A 22,473-nucleotide genomic window follows, 5' to 3' on the forward strand; every position below is an offset into this window, starting at 1 on the left:
TAAGGAGTACAAACAAGAGCAGAGTATTTGGAAAATGCGAGTAAGCAATCCAAGGGATTATTGGATGCGAAGTTGGTGATCTGGTATTGAGATCAGAAGAAGCAGAGCAGTCCGGTTGACATGACAGAGGAAGAGGAAGTGCAAGTACAATTCATTTCTATTATTCCGCAAGGAATAACATAAAGATCATTTGGATAGCAGGTTCACTGTTCTTGCCCCTAAAGCTATTTGGACAATGAGTCAATCTACCTTTTACAACTCCTAACAAGGTTGGCACAACTCTTAACAGGGTTGGAATCTCTTAATAGGGACTACTATGTACTGAATGTATTTCATAAACTCCTAACAGGGTCCATCCTCTAACAAAGAATATTTATATTAGTACATCGTCTTGTGGGTATCATTCCCATCAGGGTTTTCCCTCTGATCAAGGGTTTCCCTAGTTAACATATTTGATGCTATTATATATGAGTATCTTGTTATGGTTGTTGATTATATTGCCTATATGGCTAAATATTAATAAGGTTGATAAGTGTTGTAATACTTGGGAGGAATTACTAGAAATGACAAAAGAATTACTATACCTCATTTGAAGGAGGGAGGAATAAAAGCTAAGAACCTAAGCATGATGAGAACTTACAACTTTGGAGATTAGGCTGCTTCAGATTAGAAGATGACAATCTTGCAACATGTGGCTGAAAAGGTCTCTAAGGTTCTACAATTGTTGAAGAATATGATGAATGATTGCAAACTATTAAACTCAAACACTGGGGACAACTAGATGACGATGTCACAATGGGTTACGAGTAGAATGGTATCAAATGAGTAACAAAATATTGTGGATGGATTAGAGAATCCTAACTTATGGAATGATGACACAAGTGGAGTCCAACAACAAAATTTAAAATAGTCATCAAGTATTGATTATAGATCAAAACAAAGGTTGTGGAAGCAATAATAATAGTTAGATACCTGATGATGGAGTGTATTCTTCAAAATATGTGGATTTGCAAAGTCAACACAGTCGTATGCTTCTTGATGGAGAATATTTGTCCCCAGTCAAGAATGAACATGAGATTTATGTTTAGAATCTTGTTGAATGTTCATAAGTTCTTATGGAACATATTTTATTCACTTGGGGTGTCTAATGTAGGTACATTCTTGAGTTGTTGGTAAACTTGCATCACCCAAAATAATTCCTTTAAGTTTATCTATTTACTGTTCATTTAGACAATTTTCCTATCGTTTTAGGCTACAATCGATCGAGTTGGCTCATTTTCTTTTGCAATCCTTATGGCATGGTCTAGGCATCGTTGAAATCTTATGTCTAGTTTTGCATCTTGTTCTAAGGTTTCCAAACAAATTTACCTTGAGATTGGTTTGATCCTTTACCGCCTTTCTTGTTAAATTGGCTAGGGTGGTGAGTTGCACCTTCCGATGAAGATTGACAACATGTGATGTGTAGTGACACATTGATCTATATTGTAACTCGCTTGATCAACATTCTTGTGTGTTTGCATAACACAACGTATCTATTTGGGGTTGCTCATACGGTTTGGGTCATGACCTATCTATTTGTAATACATTTCTTTTGTCCTAGAAATTAATGATTGGTTAAGCCAACTTGTGGTTCACAATCTTGTATATATGTAGGGTAGTAGTTATTGTTTTATGAGTGCTAGATGGCAATAGGAAGGTAGGAGATAATAAGGTAGAAGAGATTCGATAGAAGCAACTGGGATAACTAATGTTTGTTTGAGGTTTCATAATTTTGTGGAATTATCAGCTACCAAAGGATGGAGTATTTTATGATAGTTGTATATTGACAATGGCTATGTAATACCCACATTTGCAAGACAACTTAATGATAATCCAATGTTTTTCTTCCATTATTTTTCATTGCTTGTTAGCTTATTTTGGTATTTTTGTTGTGGTTTCATTTACGTGCAAGGTCAGACATCTCCAAACTCCAACTTCCTTCTTTGTTATTGGCAGTTGGTTTTTTAGATACTTTCTACACCTTAGCGAATTGATGAGCAATGAAAGTTGACCATGATCAATTCTTGTCTCTTGTTTTATATAATGCATCAATTTTGTTCTTAGTAGGGCTCACAACTCCAATAAGATTATTTATGGGCAAGACATTATTAAAATCCTTTTTTGTAGATGACCTCAATTTGGTAGAACTAGTTTCATATTGGAGAACTTTTGAGCAAAATTGATAGATTCATTCAAAATTGGACCTTTGAATGGTTCTAGGAAACCATCAGGTATCAAGATGAATTGTGGATTGTTAATTTTGACCAGAGTAGGAAAGGTATGAATATTTTAAAGGAGCATCTTGTTGTTTCAACTTTCAATCTTATAGGTTCCTATATATTTTATTGGATGATATTTCACAAAACATTGTGCAAGTTATGAGTCGTTATTGATTTTGTTGGTTTTAGGAACCAATGGACTTGCCTACCAAGTTCTTGGTTCCACCTTTGCCATTGGTCACCAACCTGGGAAAGAAAATGAAAGGAAAATTGATAATTGAACTGAAAAAACAACCACATTGCAAAAGTTTAAATCTCAATTAGCAAGTGTTAAGGGGTTCTATGGTTCTACCAAAGTTTAAATTGCTAGTCATGGAATCAAAATTAGCTATGTATTCTTATTGTGGTCATTTGGACTTGATTGTACCCTAATACATTTCGACTAAGTGGCATGGGTTAGGTTTGTGACCAATAGGATGAAAGCTTTGTTGGCTTGTTGTGAGTGGTTATGATCACGTGTTCATGCAACACATGGCATGTGGTAGGCCTGAAGCCTAATTGTTAATATCAAAAACTTTTTGGCCTTTTGTGTTTTCTCATGTCTTCCTGCACTCATTGACATTTATTTAGGAATATGTGGACAAGCTTGTACTTAAATACACTAGTAGTTTGATATTTGGAATAATGCTCTTAATTTTTTTTTAATATCAAATGCTTAATTTTATTTGGTATATTTGATTATTGAATGTTGCCATCGTAAATTCGAATCATAAGCCTTAAGGATTTTTGGTTCATAGCTCCTACAATAGTTTGTTAGTCAATTTGGAATTAACAAAGTAAAAGTATATTTCTTGAAAAAAATCAATTCTTTAACGTCTCTTTAATGCAATTAGAATCATCATAGAGACAATGAAACACATTAACATCATAAAACTGAAGGAACAAGCTCGTTGATATTGTAGAAGTGTTGTGAGGAAATTAAAAAGTGAAGTTGACTCAACAATGACCTATCATTAGATGGATATGGACAACCTTTTTTTGAGTACTTCTAACTTGGACTAGAGCAAGCTCAATTTTGATAGGGTGGCTAAAAGAAACCTAGTCATCTCTATACAAGGTTTGTCATAATAATCATAGTTCAGGGATGATGGAAGCTAGTCACCCATTACATGAAACAACAATGTTGTGGAAGGGGAAGGTCTAATTAGGTTCCTCTCTTTTACCCTAAAGATAAAAAATTTGAATGTTGGGGTGGGACAATAAATATAATGTTCTAAGTAAGGCTATGAAAGATGCTTCTTCAAAGTTAACTTGTATTTGTAGGTTTGAACCATTGGTATAAGGAATGCAATAATGTTGCATATTGGTTATCTAATCTAGCTTTTGAAAAACAATTCAATTATTTGCCCTCAAAAGATTCCCAACACATCTCCACAACAATTGTTCCCTCTGTTAATCTACCTCTACGAGGGGTGTTTATAGTTGCCATGTCCTTTTTTTGTGTGTATCTATATACAGTTGAGGTGGGTGTCTTACATGACATGGCATGGACAAGGAATGAGTATGCAGAGTACCAAAGTGTGGGATTGCGTTTTCTTTGGCATAGGTGTTTTGGCATAGGTGTTAAAATGATGAGATAGACAAAGTAATTGTATCTCCATTTCCAAAATGGGAGGTGGTTTATTTTTCTACTATAAAGGAGACTTATATGATTAGATAGACAAAATGGTTGTGCTTCAAATGCCAAAATAGAGGTGCTTTTTTCTTTGACAAAGCAAGATTGGAGGATAGATAAGAATAATTGTTACCTTCACCTCTTGATCGAGATGATTCATCCCCTTTTCCATTTGGTGTATAGACTATTTTGATAATGTATTTATTCAATTCGCTAACTCTTGACCCATACATACCATAAGTATCGTAAACGACGTATGATGGGACATTTTCAAGTAAAAAGAAAAAGGACGTTACAAGATCGTTAATCTAAGAGGAGATTTGCCTTCGCATACGTTCAAATGGAAATGAACCATGATCTTGGTGTAGAAAAAATCCTTAAATTTTCATTGAGAATTCCCATTCCCCTTTACGTTTTTTCCGCTTCCATCGTATTGGTTTTGGAAACCCTATCTTTCCACTTTTGCAACCTTTGAATTTCTCTTGCTCGTCTATTCTACTGATTTTATTTTTCTTTGATCCTTTTTGCACTGCTTTTTTAAAGTGTTGTAGAGTTTTTCAAGATATTGTGGAATGATCAATTCTGGCTTGTGCAATTTTCTACTGTGTACTCTGCACTATGCACTCGTCTGGTTTTGTTAACTATATTTGACTGGCTGTGTTTTTTTCAAACAGTTTATACTTTTTTTCCTACAGAGATTAACTTAAAGGGCTAAATTATTTGTAATGTGCTTTATAATATTTTAAAAGAACCTCCTTATTTCTAATGCTGGAGAAAGTTGGGACTTCATTTAAGTTTTTTTTTCTTATTTATAAATATTTTTAAAAATTGTCTATAATCTTAAAGAGATTTGCCTTCCCATATATTCAAATGGAAATTACCCATGACCTTGGTAACAGAAAAATCCATTGATTTTCTCTGTAAAATCCTATTCCCACTTGCATTTCGCCCGCTGTCATCATATGCGTTTTGGAAACCCTAGCTTTCCAATGCCCAGTCTTTGCATCTTGTTAATTTTGTTATTTCTTTCTCAAATCTTTACACAATCAAGTCGAGAAAAATTACATAGTATGATATGGATTGTGAAAACCCACATTTGAATGTTTTCCATTTGAAACATCTCCTAGTTTCGATTCCATCCTATTTGGATCTCGATTTGATAAATTTCTCTTTTCGTTTTTCCTCTTCCTCAATCTCATTTCGCTGGTCGGCTGTTTTGTTCGTGGATTCACTCGGCCTTCAAGGAGCAGTTTTTACTGAATATAACGTAAACTAGAATCTTAATTTTTTCTGAAACATCCATAATTTATCAAATCCATCGTATAAATTCTTGAGCCGACTACGTATTGATCGTGTAGCCTGCAGATCAATATTTTTCTTTGGTCTGATAATTTTCACTGTTGTCTATAATGCTTCGTGCATTGTTTTGTCAGTGTTCCGGAGTTTCCAGAATGTTTTGGAATGATCAATTTTGGTTGCCTTGTACTGTGCACAAAACACACTACTCATTTTCCCCTCATTGGCTAATGCCATGCCTTTTTCACTTTTTCTGACAAAAGCGCATGGCATTGGCTAAGGCGATGCCTTTTTCTCTTTTATGGACAAAAGCGCGTGACATTTATTATGTGTGGCCTACTTCAATTATTTAAGGAATTTTATTATTTAGAACTTTTCATGCTTCGACAAACTTCCAATAGTTTCTTCTATTAAGATAACTTATAATCACATATTTTCATTGAGTGGAGTCTTTTAAGTTTTAAATCTCATCCATAGTATTATTGTATTCTTAAAGGTGATTTTGACTTGCATAGATGATACAAAATAGTTCAAATTAACAAATTTCAAACAATTTAGGTCTTTTCAATCTTTCACAATCTTTTTCACTTGGCTGTGAAAGGAGAATCTTATTGCAATAATGTAACTTTTGTATAATGGTAGAGCCGATTTATTCTTTATGTAGTTAGAATGATTTAGAAAAATAATAACTTTTATCATTTTCTATATATTTTAAGAATTATTGTTAAAGATCAAGTTTTATAAATTTATTTTTACATCTTTTGCATAATAAGTGAACTAAAATGTTTCTTTCAAATTTTTTAGGAAGAATATTAATTTTTTATCAATAATAAAATAGAAATATCAAATTTCAAATTTCTACAATCTATCATTATATTCTAAAGATTTCTCCAACGTGATCCATCATCAAGCTGAAGCAAAACAAGAGATGAGATGTATAACAAAGTGGTATCCAAAACATCCACTACTAAAGACACACAATCGAAACCACAAATTTCTAAAAATAAAATAATAAAAACAATAATAAAAGAATCACACACCAGAACCTTATATAAAAGCGAGAATAAGACTTGTTTACTGAAAAGCAAGTGAATAATAAAAACAACAATAAAGACCTGCTTATACGACAAAAGCGACACGAAATAGAGGCGGAGGAGGATTCCTCCCCCCACACAAAGAGAACGGCAAAAATTATCGAAACAGGGAGAGAATGAATGGGTATCTGGGCCTAAGTCAATGGCCAGAGAACACAGAAATGATTGATATGGGCAAAGAAGAAACAAAGCATTGATGTCTTACATGAAACCCTGTGAGCTGTGAGGCATCGATAGCCCTAGCCGTTTCGAAAATCCAAATGGACTACTGCAATGGTGGGATTCACTGAATTTGAGGTAGACAGTCGTCGTCGGCGTTGGGAGAGGAATATATGTCCACAAATGCAAAAGCCCAAATAATCGATCGTAGCAATAACTCCAATACAATACAAGAGTTTTAGTCCCACATCGAGGAGTAGTTTTTTTGTCAGAGGAAAAAGTGAAAGTGAAGATGAGCAGCAGCTACAACCGCCACCCAAGACTGAAGCGAAGAACGCCGAGCCCTCCTCATTCAAGTCGGCGTGAAAAGGGAGAAAAATCATCCAAACATTATCATTATAATGATGAATCTTCTTCTCAGTCTGCCTCTACGCTGAGAGATTCATATCCTACAGCTCTCCTTGTCAGGAATCTGTCTAAAACTACGAGGTTTCGTTCCTACTCTGCACCGAGACTGTTGTTTTTCCTATGTTTCTTCTCGACTGTTTCTCTTTTCTGGCTCCTTTCTGCAAAAAATTTGTGATGTCTATAGTTTTGTTGACTTATTTCTCTTCGGTGGAGTGTGCACAGATAATCTCTCTGATTTATCAATTTTCTACATATATAATATTGAACAGTGTTGAGATAATCTTCTAGCTGTAGTTTTATGATAGTATTGAAGAGAGTTCTTATATTGAGTACAGGATTGGAAAAGGGTGAGTATTAATAATATTAATAATATTGGCAGTTTATAAAAGATTATTTTAGTGTTTATTATTTTTAATTTATTTAATTTGGTTAAAAAGTAATGTGTCATTATATAGATATAGTGATAAATTATAATATCATATTTTATTAATTAAAGTAAACTAATTAAATTCACGAGATTTCAAAAGTTGATATTGATTGTTGTATTTTTTTTGGATTTGATCTTGTGAATTCTGATAGTAACTAACATTTTCTATCAAGTTGTATCATCCATCATTAGAATAATATAGACAAAGGAGAAAAATTAGAATATTAACAAGCTAAGAACACAAAATAAATAAGAGAAAGGTCGGGAGACTTAGCAATGTGAATTTGAAGAAAGTAAAAAAAGTAACAAATAAAAATTTCAAAGCTAAAAAGAAAAATTAAGTAAAGGGAGAAAAATAATGCTAAAAGAAATACAAAATAATCATACAAAAATAATAAAAAGTAAAAAACAATTCACTAAAAATAAATTTAGAATGTAAAAGAGAAGCATATATATAAACTGAATACAAAAGAAAACAAATAAAAAAAACCAAGTAACATATGACACTTGTATCATTTGAGTACTTAATGAATAAGATAGCTTTACTATTAGAAAAAAGGACAATAAAAATACAGATTATTTAATGTTATTATAAATGCTTGTTCTCATTTAGTTTGATATAATGGTTTGTTGAATGCTTCTCTAGTTATTGTTGAATATGCATGATAATTGGGGGGTGGATTAGTTGTCCACAAACTTTTAAACCTTTTAGTACTTTAATTGGTTCCACCGAGCATACTTTAATTATTAATTACTAAAAGATATGGACATGAAAAACACTACAATCACAGTACACATGAAAGTGCAAATTACGTAGAAAACTTTGTTAAGGTAAACACTGCAGAGGATTACTTTCAAATATATGAACACATGTAAGAGTGACATTGGTTAAGATGATTTTACAAGAACGATTCATTGTCAAACAACTCACTGTTGAAGGGCTTATTGGCCAGAAGAAGGAAAAACGAGAACAGATCCACAACTAGTGCACAACAAAAATTCAACCAACTGATATGTAGATACCTTCGGCTCACTGCTTTTGGTAGCTAACACTTGAATATCTACACTGTCCTCAAACACAACTTCACCTTCTCTAAACATGCAGGGAGACAAGTCTTCATTCATGCATCCTCTTTGCATAATCACACACTTGCACAAAACCCACAAAAGTACATACAATATGTAACATTGCCACACAATAATTTATTCTTTATTTATACAATTCCTTATTTGCAAAGTCTCCCACTATTGACCAAATAGGTAGTTGAATACAATTTTAAATAGTCAACACTAACATTCACGTGGTTGAGGGGAATGAGATGTGAACTATACCACACCATAGCTAGAACCCAAACTTTGAAATCAAGTGTTCAAAGCTAAACTTCTCTTTCCATCTACAATGAATGAAGCTAAGGACATTAGTAGCTCCTCTCAAGAAACACGTCATCACAAATTATCATGTAGAGAAATTTAGAGTATGCATTTCACGTAGAAACCACTATCAAACACAAACAACTGCCAAATTCACCATACCTCATTCTGAACCATACAAGGTTGAAATACACATCTTCGAACAACCTTCACTCGTACCGAGATTGTAGAAAACAATTCTCAGACTAAAAATATGTGGAGCAAAATACTACAATTGATGACAAAATCCTCATACTACCCAACAATGATATTATTACCGCATTGGCCCACATGTAGACATGTCAACCATTCATCCTGGGGTAGCCTACCTAGCAAGGATGCTCGTCTCTACCCTCCCTATTCATGTCACCTCATTCACCTACTCATGATTGTGACTTCTCCATCAATCAACCATCATAAATGTTGTAGAATAAACCACAATATGGTGCCTAAAAATTCTTGTATCTAAGCCCAAGGCAGACACGTTAGTTGTTCATCATGGGGTAACCTACTTAGACGACAATCTTGTATCTACTACCCCTTCTTGTATTTCTTTCTCTTCTCTACATGATTGTGTGTCAGATTGAAAATACTATATAATAGCATTTCATATTATCACACAAATAATTAAATGGGTCAAGTATTCATTCTATTATTCCAATTCAGACCACAACACTTGTAGAATACAATCTTATTTTAGGGTACATGGTTTCTGTCCGTTGTATGTATGATTGGATGCAATATTCCTCGAGTGGTGACTTATGCTTTTTGGGTAAGTTCAAATGCTAATTCCTCTATTTGTCTTATATAGTCCTCAAGAGGGGATACATGGTTACAACCTTTGCCAAGGATAACCTTTCTTAAAAGAGGTGTCTTCTCTACAAAATGTTGCCTTATTATTTCAATCATGGTTTCAGTCCGTTGTATGTATGATTGGATGCGATATTCCTTTTGAATGGTGACTTATGCTCTTTGGGTAAGTTCAGATGCAGATGAGGTTGGTCTTATATAGTCCTCAAGAGGGGATACATGGTGACAACCTTTGCCAAGGATAACCTTTCTTAAAAGAGGCGTCTTCTCTACAAAATGTTGTCTTATTATTTCAGTCAATCTATCTTCTAATCGATAGATCTAATCACTACATTATTTTTTGTTTGCTTACCATGTTTTGCCTTCTTGCATTGAGGTATTTTTGGTTGCGAAGGACTCAAAGTTATTATGTCATGTCTTGAACATGAACTAGCCACCTACTGAATACTACATGAACTTGTGCAAGGTGTGCATGATAGCCAACAACTTTTTATCATATATTGAGAATACTTTTGCACATCTTTGAATTTCCAACTCTTAATGGCTGTTGAGACAATGACCCAATTTAACAGTTTTAATATAAAATATATCAGGAAAATGTCACCTCTGCATATCCCAAGATCTTTGTTTATTATTTTGTTGTTCATAACTTCATACATAACTAAGACAATAACTTTTGTGGATATATTATAAAAATGGGCTTTCTATTTATTATAATTCACTTCCTCCATAAGCATAGATAATATGGAGAATGAAACTTTAAGAGGTATAATAGAATTTAATAACCTGCAATTTCCAGTTTGAAAATCTGTTTCATCTTATTCGATTAATTGCAAGCAAGTTCTGCTTATTAGTATTTGTACATGGCCCAAGCCTAATGTGCACATACCCTCTAGCATCAATGCTAGGACAATATAATAGAATCATCTTAAGATAATTTCTATGAATATCAATATGATACCTTTAGTTACTCGATTCTTTGAATTATGTTTGTGCTTGCTATCACCTTCAAATTTCACACTAACATGATTTTTAATTTACAGACCTGAGGATCTCCGCATTCATTTTGAAAACTTTGGACCGGTGGAGGATGTCTATCTTCCCAAAAATTACCACACAGGGTATATTTCCTTCTTCCTGGTTTTTCTCTTCTTCAAGTATTCAGGAGCTATTTAACAACTGTTTTTTTAATCCTTCATTTATTTGATTTTTGCTTAGGCAATCTATGTTGCAGTTTCTCCAATTTCTTAATCGTTATGAGACTTGATAATATATGGAAATCAATTGTCATGAAGTAAGCTTGATATTAAATGAGACACATTAATATTTCCAAGGAAAAACAAATAAATCATTTGTGAAAGCAAAGATTTTATATCCAAATTTAAGCCTCATACAGGTTATCGATAAATTGTACCTATCTAAAAAGTATTGAAAGATTGATAGTACATCTATCACCTTTACGAACTTCAATTTTTACATAATTTAGTGAAGTGCTATAAATGTCCAAGTTGAAGCCTGATATGTTACTCTCATCACTTTGGTGGCGAATTCTATATAGGTGATGGATGGATTTTCTCTGAAAAATATTGATGGATCGGTACTCTGTCACCTTTATTAACTATACTTTTCATGCAGTGTACTGAATTGCTATAAAGATGAGAAACTCATGGCACATGCTATTGAAGTTTGAAAAACAATTTGTAGAAAGTGCAGGTTTTGCAGTCTACAATTAAGAAGAGAGGTCACAAAATTTAACCTAAAGAGCCTAATGATGAATGGAGGTATGTAGAACACATGAAGCGTTCAAACTGATATTATCTACTGTTACACAGACCTCTTTCTCTCGACAGTATCTTGTTTCCACACCAGCATTGGAGACAATTTGCAGAATTCATAATTCGTTCTATATCTTGTTTTTATTTTTCCAACTTAACGATATTATCTACTATCACACAGACAGACAGACCTCTTTCTCTTTACAGTAGCTTGTTTCCATACCAGAATTGGAAACAGTCTGCAGAATTCATGACTCCTCTTTCTTGTTTTTATTTTTCCAAATTGACACTATTTGATTTGATCCCGTTTAGTCTGTTAAGAGTACTCTCTTAATAGCTTCAGTACGACCTTTATTGGAGATCTCAACCTTGAATATCATTGTCTAGTTTTCAATTATCCTTCTTTTCCCTTTTCCCTTCTCTTTTAAATATCCAACGGAGACCTAGGATATGATTTTAAATTACAGTGATGCTTGTTGAAATTGATGAAAGATCAACCCCACAGTTCCCAAGAATCACTTGCATGCAAACAATTGTTACAGAAGAGAGAAAAGCAAAAGGCTATGGAGGTAGAAATTGTCAAATCCATGGATGAAACATTCTTGATGAGCAAAAAAAGGGATTGCTATTATCAAAAGTGAATTATTTCAAGTTAATGTTTACAATGAGAGATCATCCCTATAAAGGAGATCGAAACCCTAAAAAAGGTCTAACCTAGGTTGCATCAAAATAATTAATAAAAGAATTAATTATTAGATGCCTAAAGTTTAACTTAAGCAACTAGAGTTAATTAGAAAATATCTAATTACTCTAACACCCCCCCTTAAGTTAAACTTAGGGAGTAGCTAAAAACTTAGAAACTACTACTGAAAGTAGAAATGGGTCCCGACAAATAAAGCATGATGAGGTACCTAATCACAACAAAATCTCTATGAAACGGAAAAATAGAGAAAACCATATGGGAAAAACTCTACTCCAAAAAGAGATGGAAAACATGTTGAAAGAAACTAGTGAAGGATTGAAGAAGCCTCCAAACTAGGGAATGTCCCAGAAGATAAGACAAAGATGATCATGTAGAACATTATTAAAACATGTAAAAGTTGCAAAGCTCTATCGAAACATGGTTGCTGATCTGAAGAACCTCCACTGAAATAGAACCTGACCAAGTAGAGAAGATTGTAATTTGCATCGAACTAGGAGACAAACAACTGAACTTGAAAATACAAATGGTATAAAACACCAAAGCCTAAAGAGCTGATCAATCGAACCAAGGAAGCATGAGAAATAGCAATAGAATCCCCCCCTAATGCAGACAAGGTGAGGTGATAGGCAACTGAAAAAGTGGGCCAAAAAAATCCTACAACACAGGAACCAGGCACATCGAGAGTGAGGTACAGACATCTATAAAGGCATGTGTCACCGACACATCATGGGGCAAAAAAGGAAGAGGGCACAAAAGTGGCAAACAACTATCTCCCCCCTCCCCTCCCCCCCACCCCCCCATGGCACTTTATAAAATAGTGCGAGTACAACAAATCACAATGATGAAAAGGATCCCGAAACGCAGGGAGTGACACTATCTCAGTGCGTTTGCATAAAGATGCTTACAAATGATATCAACAATGATAAAAAAGACATAAGATTGATATAAAAGATAGTACAAGCCAAAACCAAGCATCTGAAGCAACAAAATCGATCCCTGGACCTGAAACAACTAGGATATCCACTAGAATGCAAAAATGCAGAAGATTGAATAGAATGTGCCTGGTGCAGAATTTGAAACAACAACCAGCATCACTGGAAAGTGCACAGAAACAGCTTTCCAACGATATAAAGAAGTCCAAAATCAAAGATCGGATACTCAAGATATGCCTCTCGGAGTGCAAAATAAAACATCTAGCTTTGACTGCCAAAACAGGCAACCAAACTGCATCAAAAGTATAAATAACCTGCACCATCATGACGGGCTTGGAAAGAGCTTTTTGACAATATAAGATTCGTCAAAAAATACCTCCGTATGACAAAGATATGGCCAAAATACCGAAGGTAGCTCTAGAATGTAAAACAAATCAAATGCACGACGGTTAAAAGACCATCAAATTTTGACTTGAATTTGCTGATGTCACCTGTACTGCTGTCAGTGTTGACAGACCTTCTGTACCATGTTGAAGTACCAAAAAAAGACTTCTCACGTGACTTAAGGAAAGAAAGCACTTTTGCAAAAAGTCGCATAAATTTTTTTCATGCAATAAAGTGTTTTCTTGTGAATTTATTTTTTTTTTCAAAAAAAGCTCTTTCAAAAAACAACACTGCTTTTTAAAATTTTTTTTTTGAAAAATAGAAAATAAATAGTCACCTTGGAAAGCGTGCTCGATCTGGGGGCAATTTTTTTGCCTCAAATTTCAACTATGTCCAAATTGGACAAATTTTATATGGAAAAAGAGGTTTTTAGGTGCTACGAATCCAATGGTGAGGTCCATTTGGGCTCAAAAGGCACCAAAAAAAAAAGACCCCACCAAATCCAATACAAAATAACTCTGAAAACTACAACCCTTTGAAGAAAAAAGCACAGTTCTGAAAGCCAAGAAAAATCTCTCATAAATTGAATAGGGGCATGAAGATCTGGAGCTTTGATACCATGTTGAAGTTGATGAAAGATCAACCCTACAGTTTCCAAGAATCACCTGCATGCAAACACCTGTTACAGAAGAGAGAAAAGCAAAAGGCTATGGAGGTAGAAATTGCCAGATCCATGGATGAAACATTCTTGATGAGCAAAAAAAAGGATTGCTATTATCAAAAGTGAATTATCTCAAATTAATATTTACAATGAGAGATCATCCCTATAAAGGAGATCAAAACCCTAAAAAAAGTCTAACCTAGGTTGCATCAAAATAATTAATAAAAGAATTAATTATTAGATGCCTAAAGTTTAGCTTAAGCAACTAGAGTTAATTAGGAAATATCTAATTACTCTAACTAGAGTTAACCTAAGATATGATTTTAAATTACAGTGATCCTAAATCATTAGAATGACATTAGTATCATTGTCAATTGTTGTTGGGCTTGAAAAGCTTATGCTAAATCCTTAGAATAGCATTAGTGGCACTGTCATTTGTTGTTGGGCTTGAACAACTGATGCTAAATCATTAGAATGGAGTTCGTGTCACTGTTCATTGTTGCTGGGCTTGAACAGATAATTATTTAGATAGTTTTTTTTTTTTCATGGTTCTGTACACAGTGATTTGTAATGTCCCCAAACAGGCGACCTTAGAAAACAGACAATTTTCCTAATGTGTAGAAGCTGAAATAATGTAAAATACAAAATATGAACCAAACTCCACTTTTCAAGATGCTGCCCCAATTAACTTTGGGAACCCTTTTAGATGAAAATGCTCAACCATGAACAGCAGATCCAGATCCCATAGTGCAGATTAAATTTTAGAAATCCTTAAATGACAGAAATGATAAATTAGAACAGCAGATTTTAGAGTTGTTAGACTGGAAACCCCCCAACAATAGTAGCATACAACAGATCACCCTTGAAATACTTAAAAATCAGCAGCCTTATGACTCAAACAACTTGTATGGCCAGAAATGGTGAAATGTAGAGGCTAGAAATGATGATGATACTAATCCTATAGTTGGATAAAAATCCTCCAAATTCCAGCAAATATGAATATTATGACCACTTCAGATAGATTTTCTTGTAAAAACTAAACGGAGTCAATCCTTGATAAATTTTCCAACAAATCAGCTGTATTGTAGTCCCTGATGGAATCGCCTAATATGAATAGAATTATAATCCTCAAATCAAACAATTCAAATAAAAATGATTTTCATCCATTTGATCTCCTACACCAAGGGTTTTTAATGTCTTTGACTGCTTCAATCTCCAAAATGAAAGGTAAAACAAAGTAAGAAAACTGAATAATTTGATTTGACGAAAAAAAATTCTTTTATAATTGCCTTTTTCAGTCCTCCATTTGAATATTGTGTTTCCTTCTAGAAGTGTTTAAAAATACTTTTAAAATAAAATATCGAATCTTGTTTAGGAACACTTCAAAAAAATAATTGCATCAAATATTTAGAAATGCAGTTTTAATAAAATACAACATAGGTTCTATAGCAACATTTAAGTTCTTTTGCAAATAATATGATTGGGTCCAGCTTGAAAATGCTATTAAAATTTAATATATATCCCTTTCAATTCCTTAGCCTACAAGAAATAAAGATTAAACTTTAGGAGTCCTCAGTTTATTTTTTTGCTCTGCAAAGAGGACATGACATAATTTGATGTTTTTGACAGTGGCTGATTCAGAATTCTCTAATAGAAGGTAGATACTCTTTTGGTGGAGTAAATAGCTCCTTATTAATCAAGGGATCACATTTGGACTGCAACAAATGCTTAGAGCTGAGTTGCTGGAGCAAATATACTTGAGGTGAAAAACGACTTTCAAAATGTATTAATGTTCTATATGATAATCCATAACTACAAAAATATCACATCTAAGATTGTAAGCATGCCTACTAAATCCTCCTTTTGTTGTGATTATGATAAAAACCGAAAATGCCAACTTCACCTAATTTTATAGTTTTTAACTCAATATGTTTTATGGGTCTTAGAGCAAATGCTAATGCTTATTTCTGTGTCTCAAGCTCCACTATGGTATTTCTATGTAATTACAATTGGCTATGTGATAGATCAAATATTCCCACAGAAGAATGATGTTTATTTATAGGCTAGGTGTTTAAGGAATATTCTCCAAAGCCATTTTCTAAGTGTTGGTTTAGGTGGGCTCCCTTCACCATTTGGTGTGCTCATAAAAGTTTTATGTGCAATTTAACTCATTATTTTATCCTGGCAATAGATAAGTAGAGTGATCTGAAAAAAAAATAGATAAGAAAAAACATTCAGCCAATTCTATGTAATTACAATTGGTTGTGTGATAGATTAAGTATTCCCACAGAAGAATGACGTTTGTTTACAAGCTTGGTATTTGAGGAATATTCTCCAATAACCATTTTCTAAGTACTGTTTAGGTGGGCTCCACTCACCATCTGGGTTCTCATAAAAGTTTTATCTGCAATTTAACTCATTATTTTATCTTGATAGGAGATAATGTCTTCACGAGGATTAGAAATTGGAGAACCAATTAGACGGGAAAGCCAATATTAAAGTTAAAGCAGCCATTGCGCAGGATATTAGAAATATCATATGCTTCCTTGCAATGTCTAAATATACAACTAAATATGCCATAATTTTGAAGAGCATAAAAATTCTTCTCCATCTGGTCACTTATGTATCATCATTTCATCATTTGGTTTCCACCATTGATTTGGATGAAATTATTAGGATTTTTGAGTTGGAAAGACAATGGATCTATAATATGAAAGGGACACATGAGACAATAAAGTAGTTCCTCCACCAAATCATGTGAAAATGTCTATACTTCTAGTTAATGATATATCTTGTAAATAAATACCATGCTATGAACCTCACGAGACACCTGAAATGATATCTCCATGGACAATGGGTTTGCATCCACTGTCTACCAACACGAGGGGCTACGTCTTCACACAGGCTAAAAGCTGAAGCTTTCTAAATAACTCTTGCAAGAGAGAAACTAAAATCTAAATCATTAAACCAAGCATGCCAAATGAAAGAGTCTCTTCTCCTTTTATTCTCACAGTTGTGACTCTTTGACTCCCCTCCTGGATTTTCGTCTTATCTCTCCTTGTCCTTTTTAGCCCACTTTATAATATTAAATTTGTTGGTTAACAATTTGTCCCTCTTTCTAACTTGGCTTTATCTTGACTCTAGATGCCCAGAATGTGAGGAAACAAAAGGATGTCACCAACAAATTGGTCTACGTATGTGTTATATCACTGCCCTCTAATTTATAAGCCATAGCTCCCTTATATGCAAGATATACTTGGAATGATGTCTTTATGTGATCAAAAGGGTGACTATGGGTATGCTCTTAACTTGAGAGCCGAAGAGGCTAACCAAATTACTCATAGACATAAGCAATCTAGGTGAGGTTTTAGGTCTAACACTAACTCTACTCCTAAATGCATCTAAGACTACGGGATGCAAGGAGATGTAATGGAAGGACATCTATAGCCCTAAGTGGCTTTCTGACCGGTCAAGGTTACCCAGTGGCAAACTCCTAGCACACTTCGATCCTAACTTCACATCACAAATGTAGGATGGAAACGAGTAGAAATACTTATGAAAGATAGCGCTCTGAGTGCCCATACTTTTAACACTATACTAATACTCTGATTAGCCCAAATATTAACAGCTTCAAAAGTACATGTCCTACAATTCCAGAAAGACTAATCTACATGTATGTTAGCTCAGCCGAAGGAGACAATAAAAGAAACCTAGGCATGCTAGTTCTATGTGGAATTATAACATCACATTACCTAGTTATAGACATCAATCTAATCCTTCATTCCATACACCTCTCGATTCTCACTCAATAGTCTCTGCTACAGGGGGAGAAAATGCATGAAACTTGTCGATCCTTCTATTAACTTAGAAAATTACATATATAGGCACTCTCTTAGGGTTCGTGGCCAGTTACAAATTCATTAGTTACATTACAGAGCACTTGAATCACTCAGAAATCCAACAGTCACCAATTACAATTCAATGCATCAGAGAAAAAAAACATAAATGATTAGAAACCCTCAAAATGGTTCACATTCTTCTTTGATCTGTAACAGTCACCTTGGCACCAAATCCATATAATTTGAATCTCAATGATCACAACAGGTTTAAATCTCTACTGTCCATCTCCTATCAACGATCATGATTAAAGCATGAAACCCTTTTTACTTTTTCTCTTTTTGCTTCTTCGCAACTGTCATTCATACGATGCCTTCACTCGATGCAATGACGCGATGACTAACCTGGTTTGCTATTCGCAGCTTCGCAACTCAGAACTTCTGCTTATGACTTAACCATGCGATGATGCGATAACCATATGAAATTGATTGTTATCATTTATCATTACTTTGCAACTTGACATGTCTTCATTCTACTAACTGCAACGACTTAGCAACAATTGCACATTAACTGTGATCGCGCGTTCACAAGATTCAATTGAGAGTTTAGCTGACTGCGTGCGATGTTGCGATGATTGGCTTTCGTTGCTTCGTCGTATTGACTCAAGGTTGCATTTAACCACCTGCAACCATGCGAACACATACTTTCGCTCCATCGCAAAATTAACCTTAGGTTACCTTCAACTGCCTGTGACCATGCGAAAGCTCAATATTTAAATGCCCTGGGTTACTTTTCGCAGTTTCGCCACTTCAAGTCAAAGTTAACTTTAATTGCTTGCGACCATATGACCTTAACTATAGGTTACTCTTAACCCTCTACGACAATGCGATCATTGGTTTTCGCTTGTTCGCGACCTTAACCCAAGGTTGACTTAAACTGCCTATGACTCTGTGAACACAAGCTTTTCGCTCTGTCGTGACACTTACCTCAAGTCATCTTTAATCTCTTGTGACCCTGCAAACAATGGTTTTTGCTGCTTTGCCAAGTTAACTCTAGGTTACCTTTAATCCCTTGCGAAACATGCGATAAGCGTTGATCTTTAAGATCTGACAGTTGAGATTAGAAGGTCTTAACTCTTCTGTTCACTTCTGCAATGCGGGTCCATCTTCTAGCTGTGTACATCGTGGTAGGCAAGTGGCGCTAATTCATTGGTTGGAGAGTTTGGTGACTATAGAATATGATAGGCCCATGTAAACACATGTCATTCTGTTTTCTTTGTCGCATCTTCACAACTGTTTGTCTTGATTGTATTGCTACCTGCGATGTTGCAAGGACTCTCTCGAGTTTGACCTTGACTTCATTCACAAGCTCGCAACTTGTAAAGCTCAATTCTCTGTGTTACGTGCGATGGTGCAATGATTGCTTGAATTAATTGCCAATGCTTCTCGCATCTTCACAACATGAACTTGAATCGTTTGGCTAATTGCGTGTGATGTTGTGCTCTTTTTAACTTAACTATTTAGATTACTTTTCGCAGTTTCACACTTTTAGCTTATGATTAACCCTAACCGCATGCGACTATGCGAAAGCTTAAATCTTAACTATTGGGCCTGTCATTGCATCCTCACAATTTGAAGGGACTTAACTGTTATATCACCTACGATGGTGTGAGAACCTGTTTGATTTAACTTCAGCTATCTTTTGCATCTTCGTGACCTTGACCTTGAGTTAATTTGAATACCATGTGAAAATGCGATCTTTAGGTTTTCGCTTCTTCGCAACTTAAAAGTCTTCTAAGCCAAAGCCAAGTGCGATCATGCAATCCTTCCAAATTTGGACGTGGACATTTAGATGCGATCTGCGTCGTTGATCTGAGAGCACATTTGGTCTTCGCCACCTTTGACCATGTTCTTCCATACTTTTACATATTTCAGTGCTTATTTCCATCAAAGTCAACTGGTTATTCTTTAGCTTGTTCACACGTTTGCAACATGTTCTTTATTCTCTGTCCTTGTGTTCTTCACTGCCATTTTGCTCTTGATATGCCCATAATCTTTTCATTCGATTTGCATCATGTTGTCAATGGAACACTTGATCATAGAGTTACGATTTCCTATGAATTGAATTGTTTCTCTCTCTCATCTGGGGAATGTATTAACTTACCCTTCCCATCCTAATCACCTAGCACGACTGAAAATATTTGCATTTCTCTTGTATTCCCACCTAGGCAACTCAGAGGGAAAGACGAGAGAGGATACCCTAATGGCAACCTATACCAGGACAAGACATGAAACACTAACTTAGCACTTGATCTGAAAGTTTTAAGATGGAGGACTGAAAATTGCCAGCAAACTTGACCTTTTATATTTTGGGTCCACGCTCTCCAAGTCAGTTTTAATATTATATATAATGTCCCAAAAAGGGGACATTTTTTGGGACATTACACTAAAACCTATTGTACCTCATTGTTTACCATCTTCTCATAGTCCGAGTATGTAGCTTCTCTAAGGGGATAGATTTGTTGGCTCCCGGCATTTGATTTGGTAACCTTTAACGAGTCATAATAATAGTTTTTAGCATGTTTAGCTTCTGGTCTGATAGATAAAGGAGCATCCACCTCTACATGTCTATAAGGTTTGGCTTGATGTTCCCTATTGATCTCATTTTGGACCCAAGACATGAATGCTTTCAACTGTATATCTCCTACATACATAAGAGGATTCCACTTCCTATCATTGGACACAACATAGTTATGTAGGTACAACTCACTCAAGAAGTTTTTAATGGCAGTGAATGCATAATGAAACTCATGAGAGGTATCAGGAGAAGGATTAAGCCCTTAAATAGTGCGAGTCAACTTAAGATTTAGAAATTGCTCTTTTAGGTAGAGAGTATAAACCTATGTTGGAGGCCTGCATTGCAGAAGTTATGTTACCATAGACGTAATCTGTATGAGCTCCTTCAACAATATGATTTCTTCTTTCTTTTTAATATCTCTTGATACTACTCATCTATTATTCTCTGCAATTTCTTCTTTTCTTCCTTCCACATTGCCCTCTCTACTAACATCTCTTGATACAAACTGAGTCCGACCTTTAGTGGTGGAGAAGACCCTTGTTTTCCAATAACAATCCATTCAGGGCCAAGATTAGTTGTTTCTATATCAACTCATGGACCATGAATTGGTCTTTCAACTGGCTTTCTAGTCCAAATGACAATTGCCATTTCTGGATTGTCAACATCAAGTTGCTGTGCAACATGTGCTAATGCATGTAAACCTCCTTTAAAAATCTGCTCAACCACCTCATTCATTGTTCCCATATCAATCTCAGGGTTTTCATAAAAAAGATGCCTTGTTTCATTTTCAGGGGATTCTTCCTGAATGTTTCTTTCTACAAACTAATAGGCTTCTTCTTTGCTCGGGTCTTCCATTACCACATCTTCATGATCATGTATATTATTGATTATTAGCTGAGTCCCCTGAGATATCCTAATCACAGCCTATTTGTGGTTCCTATTGATGAGTGTCTCTTCTGCTAATACAAAGTTGTGTTCTTCTATCTCTTCTAGAACTTCTTCAATCACATTTTCAACATTTCCTACCTCAACTTCTTCCTACATATTCCCAATATAATGAAACCGCATAATGATAGGATTAATGATTGGTGTTTATCATGTATCGGGGGTGACTTTGAGCCACACCCAATAGACACGACTCCAGTGTGAGTCATGAGTATCGGTCGTGACTCACTGTCTGCCCTCCCTCATATTCATATTTATATAACATTGAAGTTTGCTGGATAATACAACGAACACAGAAATAACATAAGTCTTCAGTGGTATTCAGCAAATTTAATATTATATTGAAACTCATTCAAAAGTATTTACTTACAGTCTGATACTTTAACATGGTATCAGAGCAGGTTTAAAGAAGTGATCTTGATATCAGACTAAAATCAGATTTTTATATTTTAATATTTTAAAAATATTTTAACATAAAATAAAAATGGTTAACGGTATGAGGTTGGAAGATAGACTAGAAGGTGATTCAGATTTTGCAGGCTGGAAATTATGACTGAAGCTTATACTGAAAGAACATGGTCTAAATAAGTTTATTGAAAGTTCTGATCCACCACCTAAAGGAATTAATGAACTGGAAAAATGGGAGAGTGACAACAATAAAGGTATGAAACTTATTGTGGACGGTGTTAAAACTCATCTTCTACCTGTAATTTCAGAACTGGACACTGCACATAAGATGTACAATGCTCTCGGAAATATGTTTGAGATAAATAATGTTGTTCGGATCATCACATTAAAGGATAGAATCTCAAATATTAAAATGAATAAAGGAGAGAAAATTTCCTCTTACTTTATAGAATAACCGATCTTCGAAATCAACTTTCTTCCATAGGACACATCTGTGATGGAAAGGAGTTAACAATAATGGCTCTAAAAGGTCTTCCATCATCATGGGATACCTTCAAACAAGGGGTATGCTCTCGGTCAAAATTACCTAAATTTGAAAGACTTAAAGCAGACTGTATACAAGAAGCGTGTATGCAAGTAGCTCGAGGTCAAAATGTTTCCTCCTCAAAAGAAGAGTTACAAGTTCTCTCCACTCAAGTAAATAAGAAGAAAAGA

At 34.7% G+C, this 22,473-nt stretch overlaps 2 protein-coding genes across 7 annotated transcripts in view; one reads left to right on the plus strand and one right to left on the minus strand.

Annotated features, from left to right (window-relative positions):
* Window positions 1-22,473, plus strand: part of LOC149537133 (serine/arginine-rich SC35-like splicing factor SCL28) — a 200,666-nt gene that overhangs the window by 165,831 nt on the left and 12,362 nt on the right. For 4 of the 6 annotated variants that reach the window (XR_016358003.1, XM_089807179.1, XM_089807182.1 and 1 more), the window contains one exon: window positions 10,581-10,658. Coding sequence is in view for 4 of the 6 variants with exons in the window: in XM_089807179.1 (XP_089663305.1) it covers window positions 10,581-10,658 (78 nt within the window). In the remaining 2 variants the exon portion in view is untranslated. Of the gene's footprint in view, window positions 1-6,313; window positions 6,972-10,580; window positions 10,659-15,621; window positions 15,755-22,473 lie in introns of those variants that run through there. The other 2 variants (XR_016358001.1, XM_089807181.1) reach the window with 2 other exon arrangements.
* Window positions 13,643-22,473, minus strand: part of LOC149537134 (uncharacterized) — a 30,348-nt gene continuing 21,517 nt past the window's right edge. The window contains exon 3 of the mRNA XM_089807183.1: window positions 13,643-13,996. Within this exon, the coding sequence (XP_089663309.1) occupies window positions 13,799-13,996 (198 nt within the window). The 3' untranslated portion in view covers window positions 13,643-13,798. The remainder of the gene's footprint in view (window positions 13,997-22,473) is intronic.

This window comes from Cupressus sempervirens, chromosome 10 (assembly GCF_028749045.1).
Source record: "Cupressus sempervirens isolate cs-2001-9-10 chromosome 10, ASM2874904v1, whole genome shotgun sequence".
Lineage (NCBI taxonomy): Eukaryota > Viridiplantae > Streptophyta > Pinopsida > Cupressales > Cupressaceae > Cupressus > Cupressus sempervirens.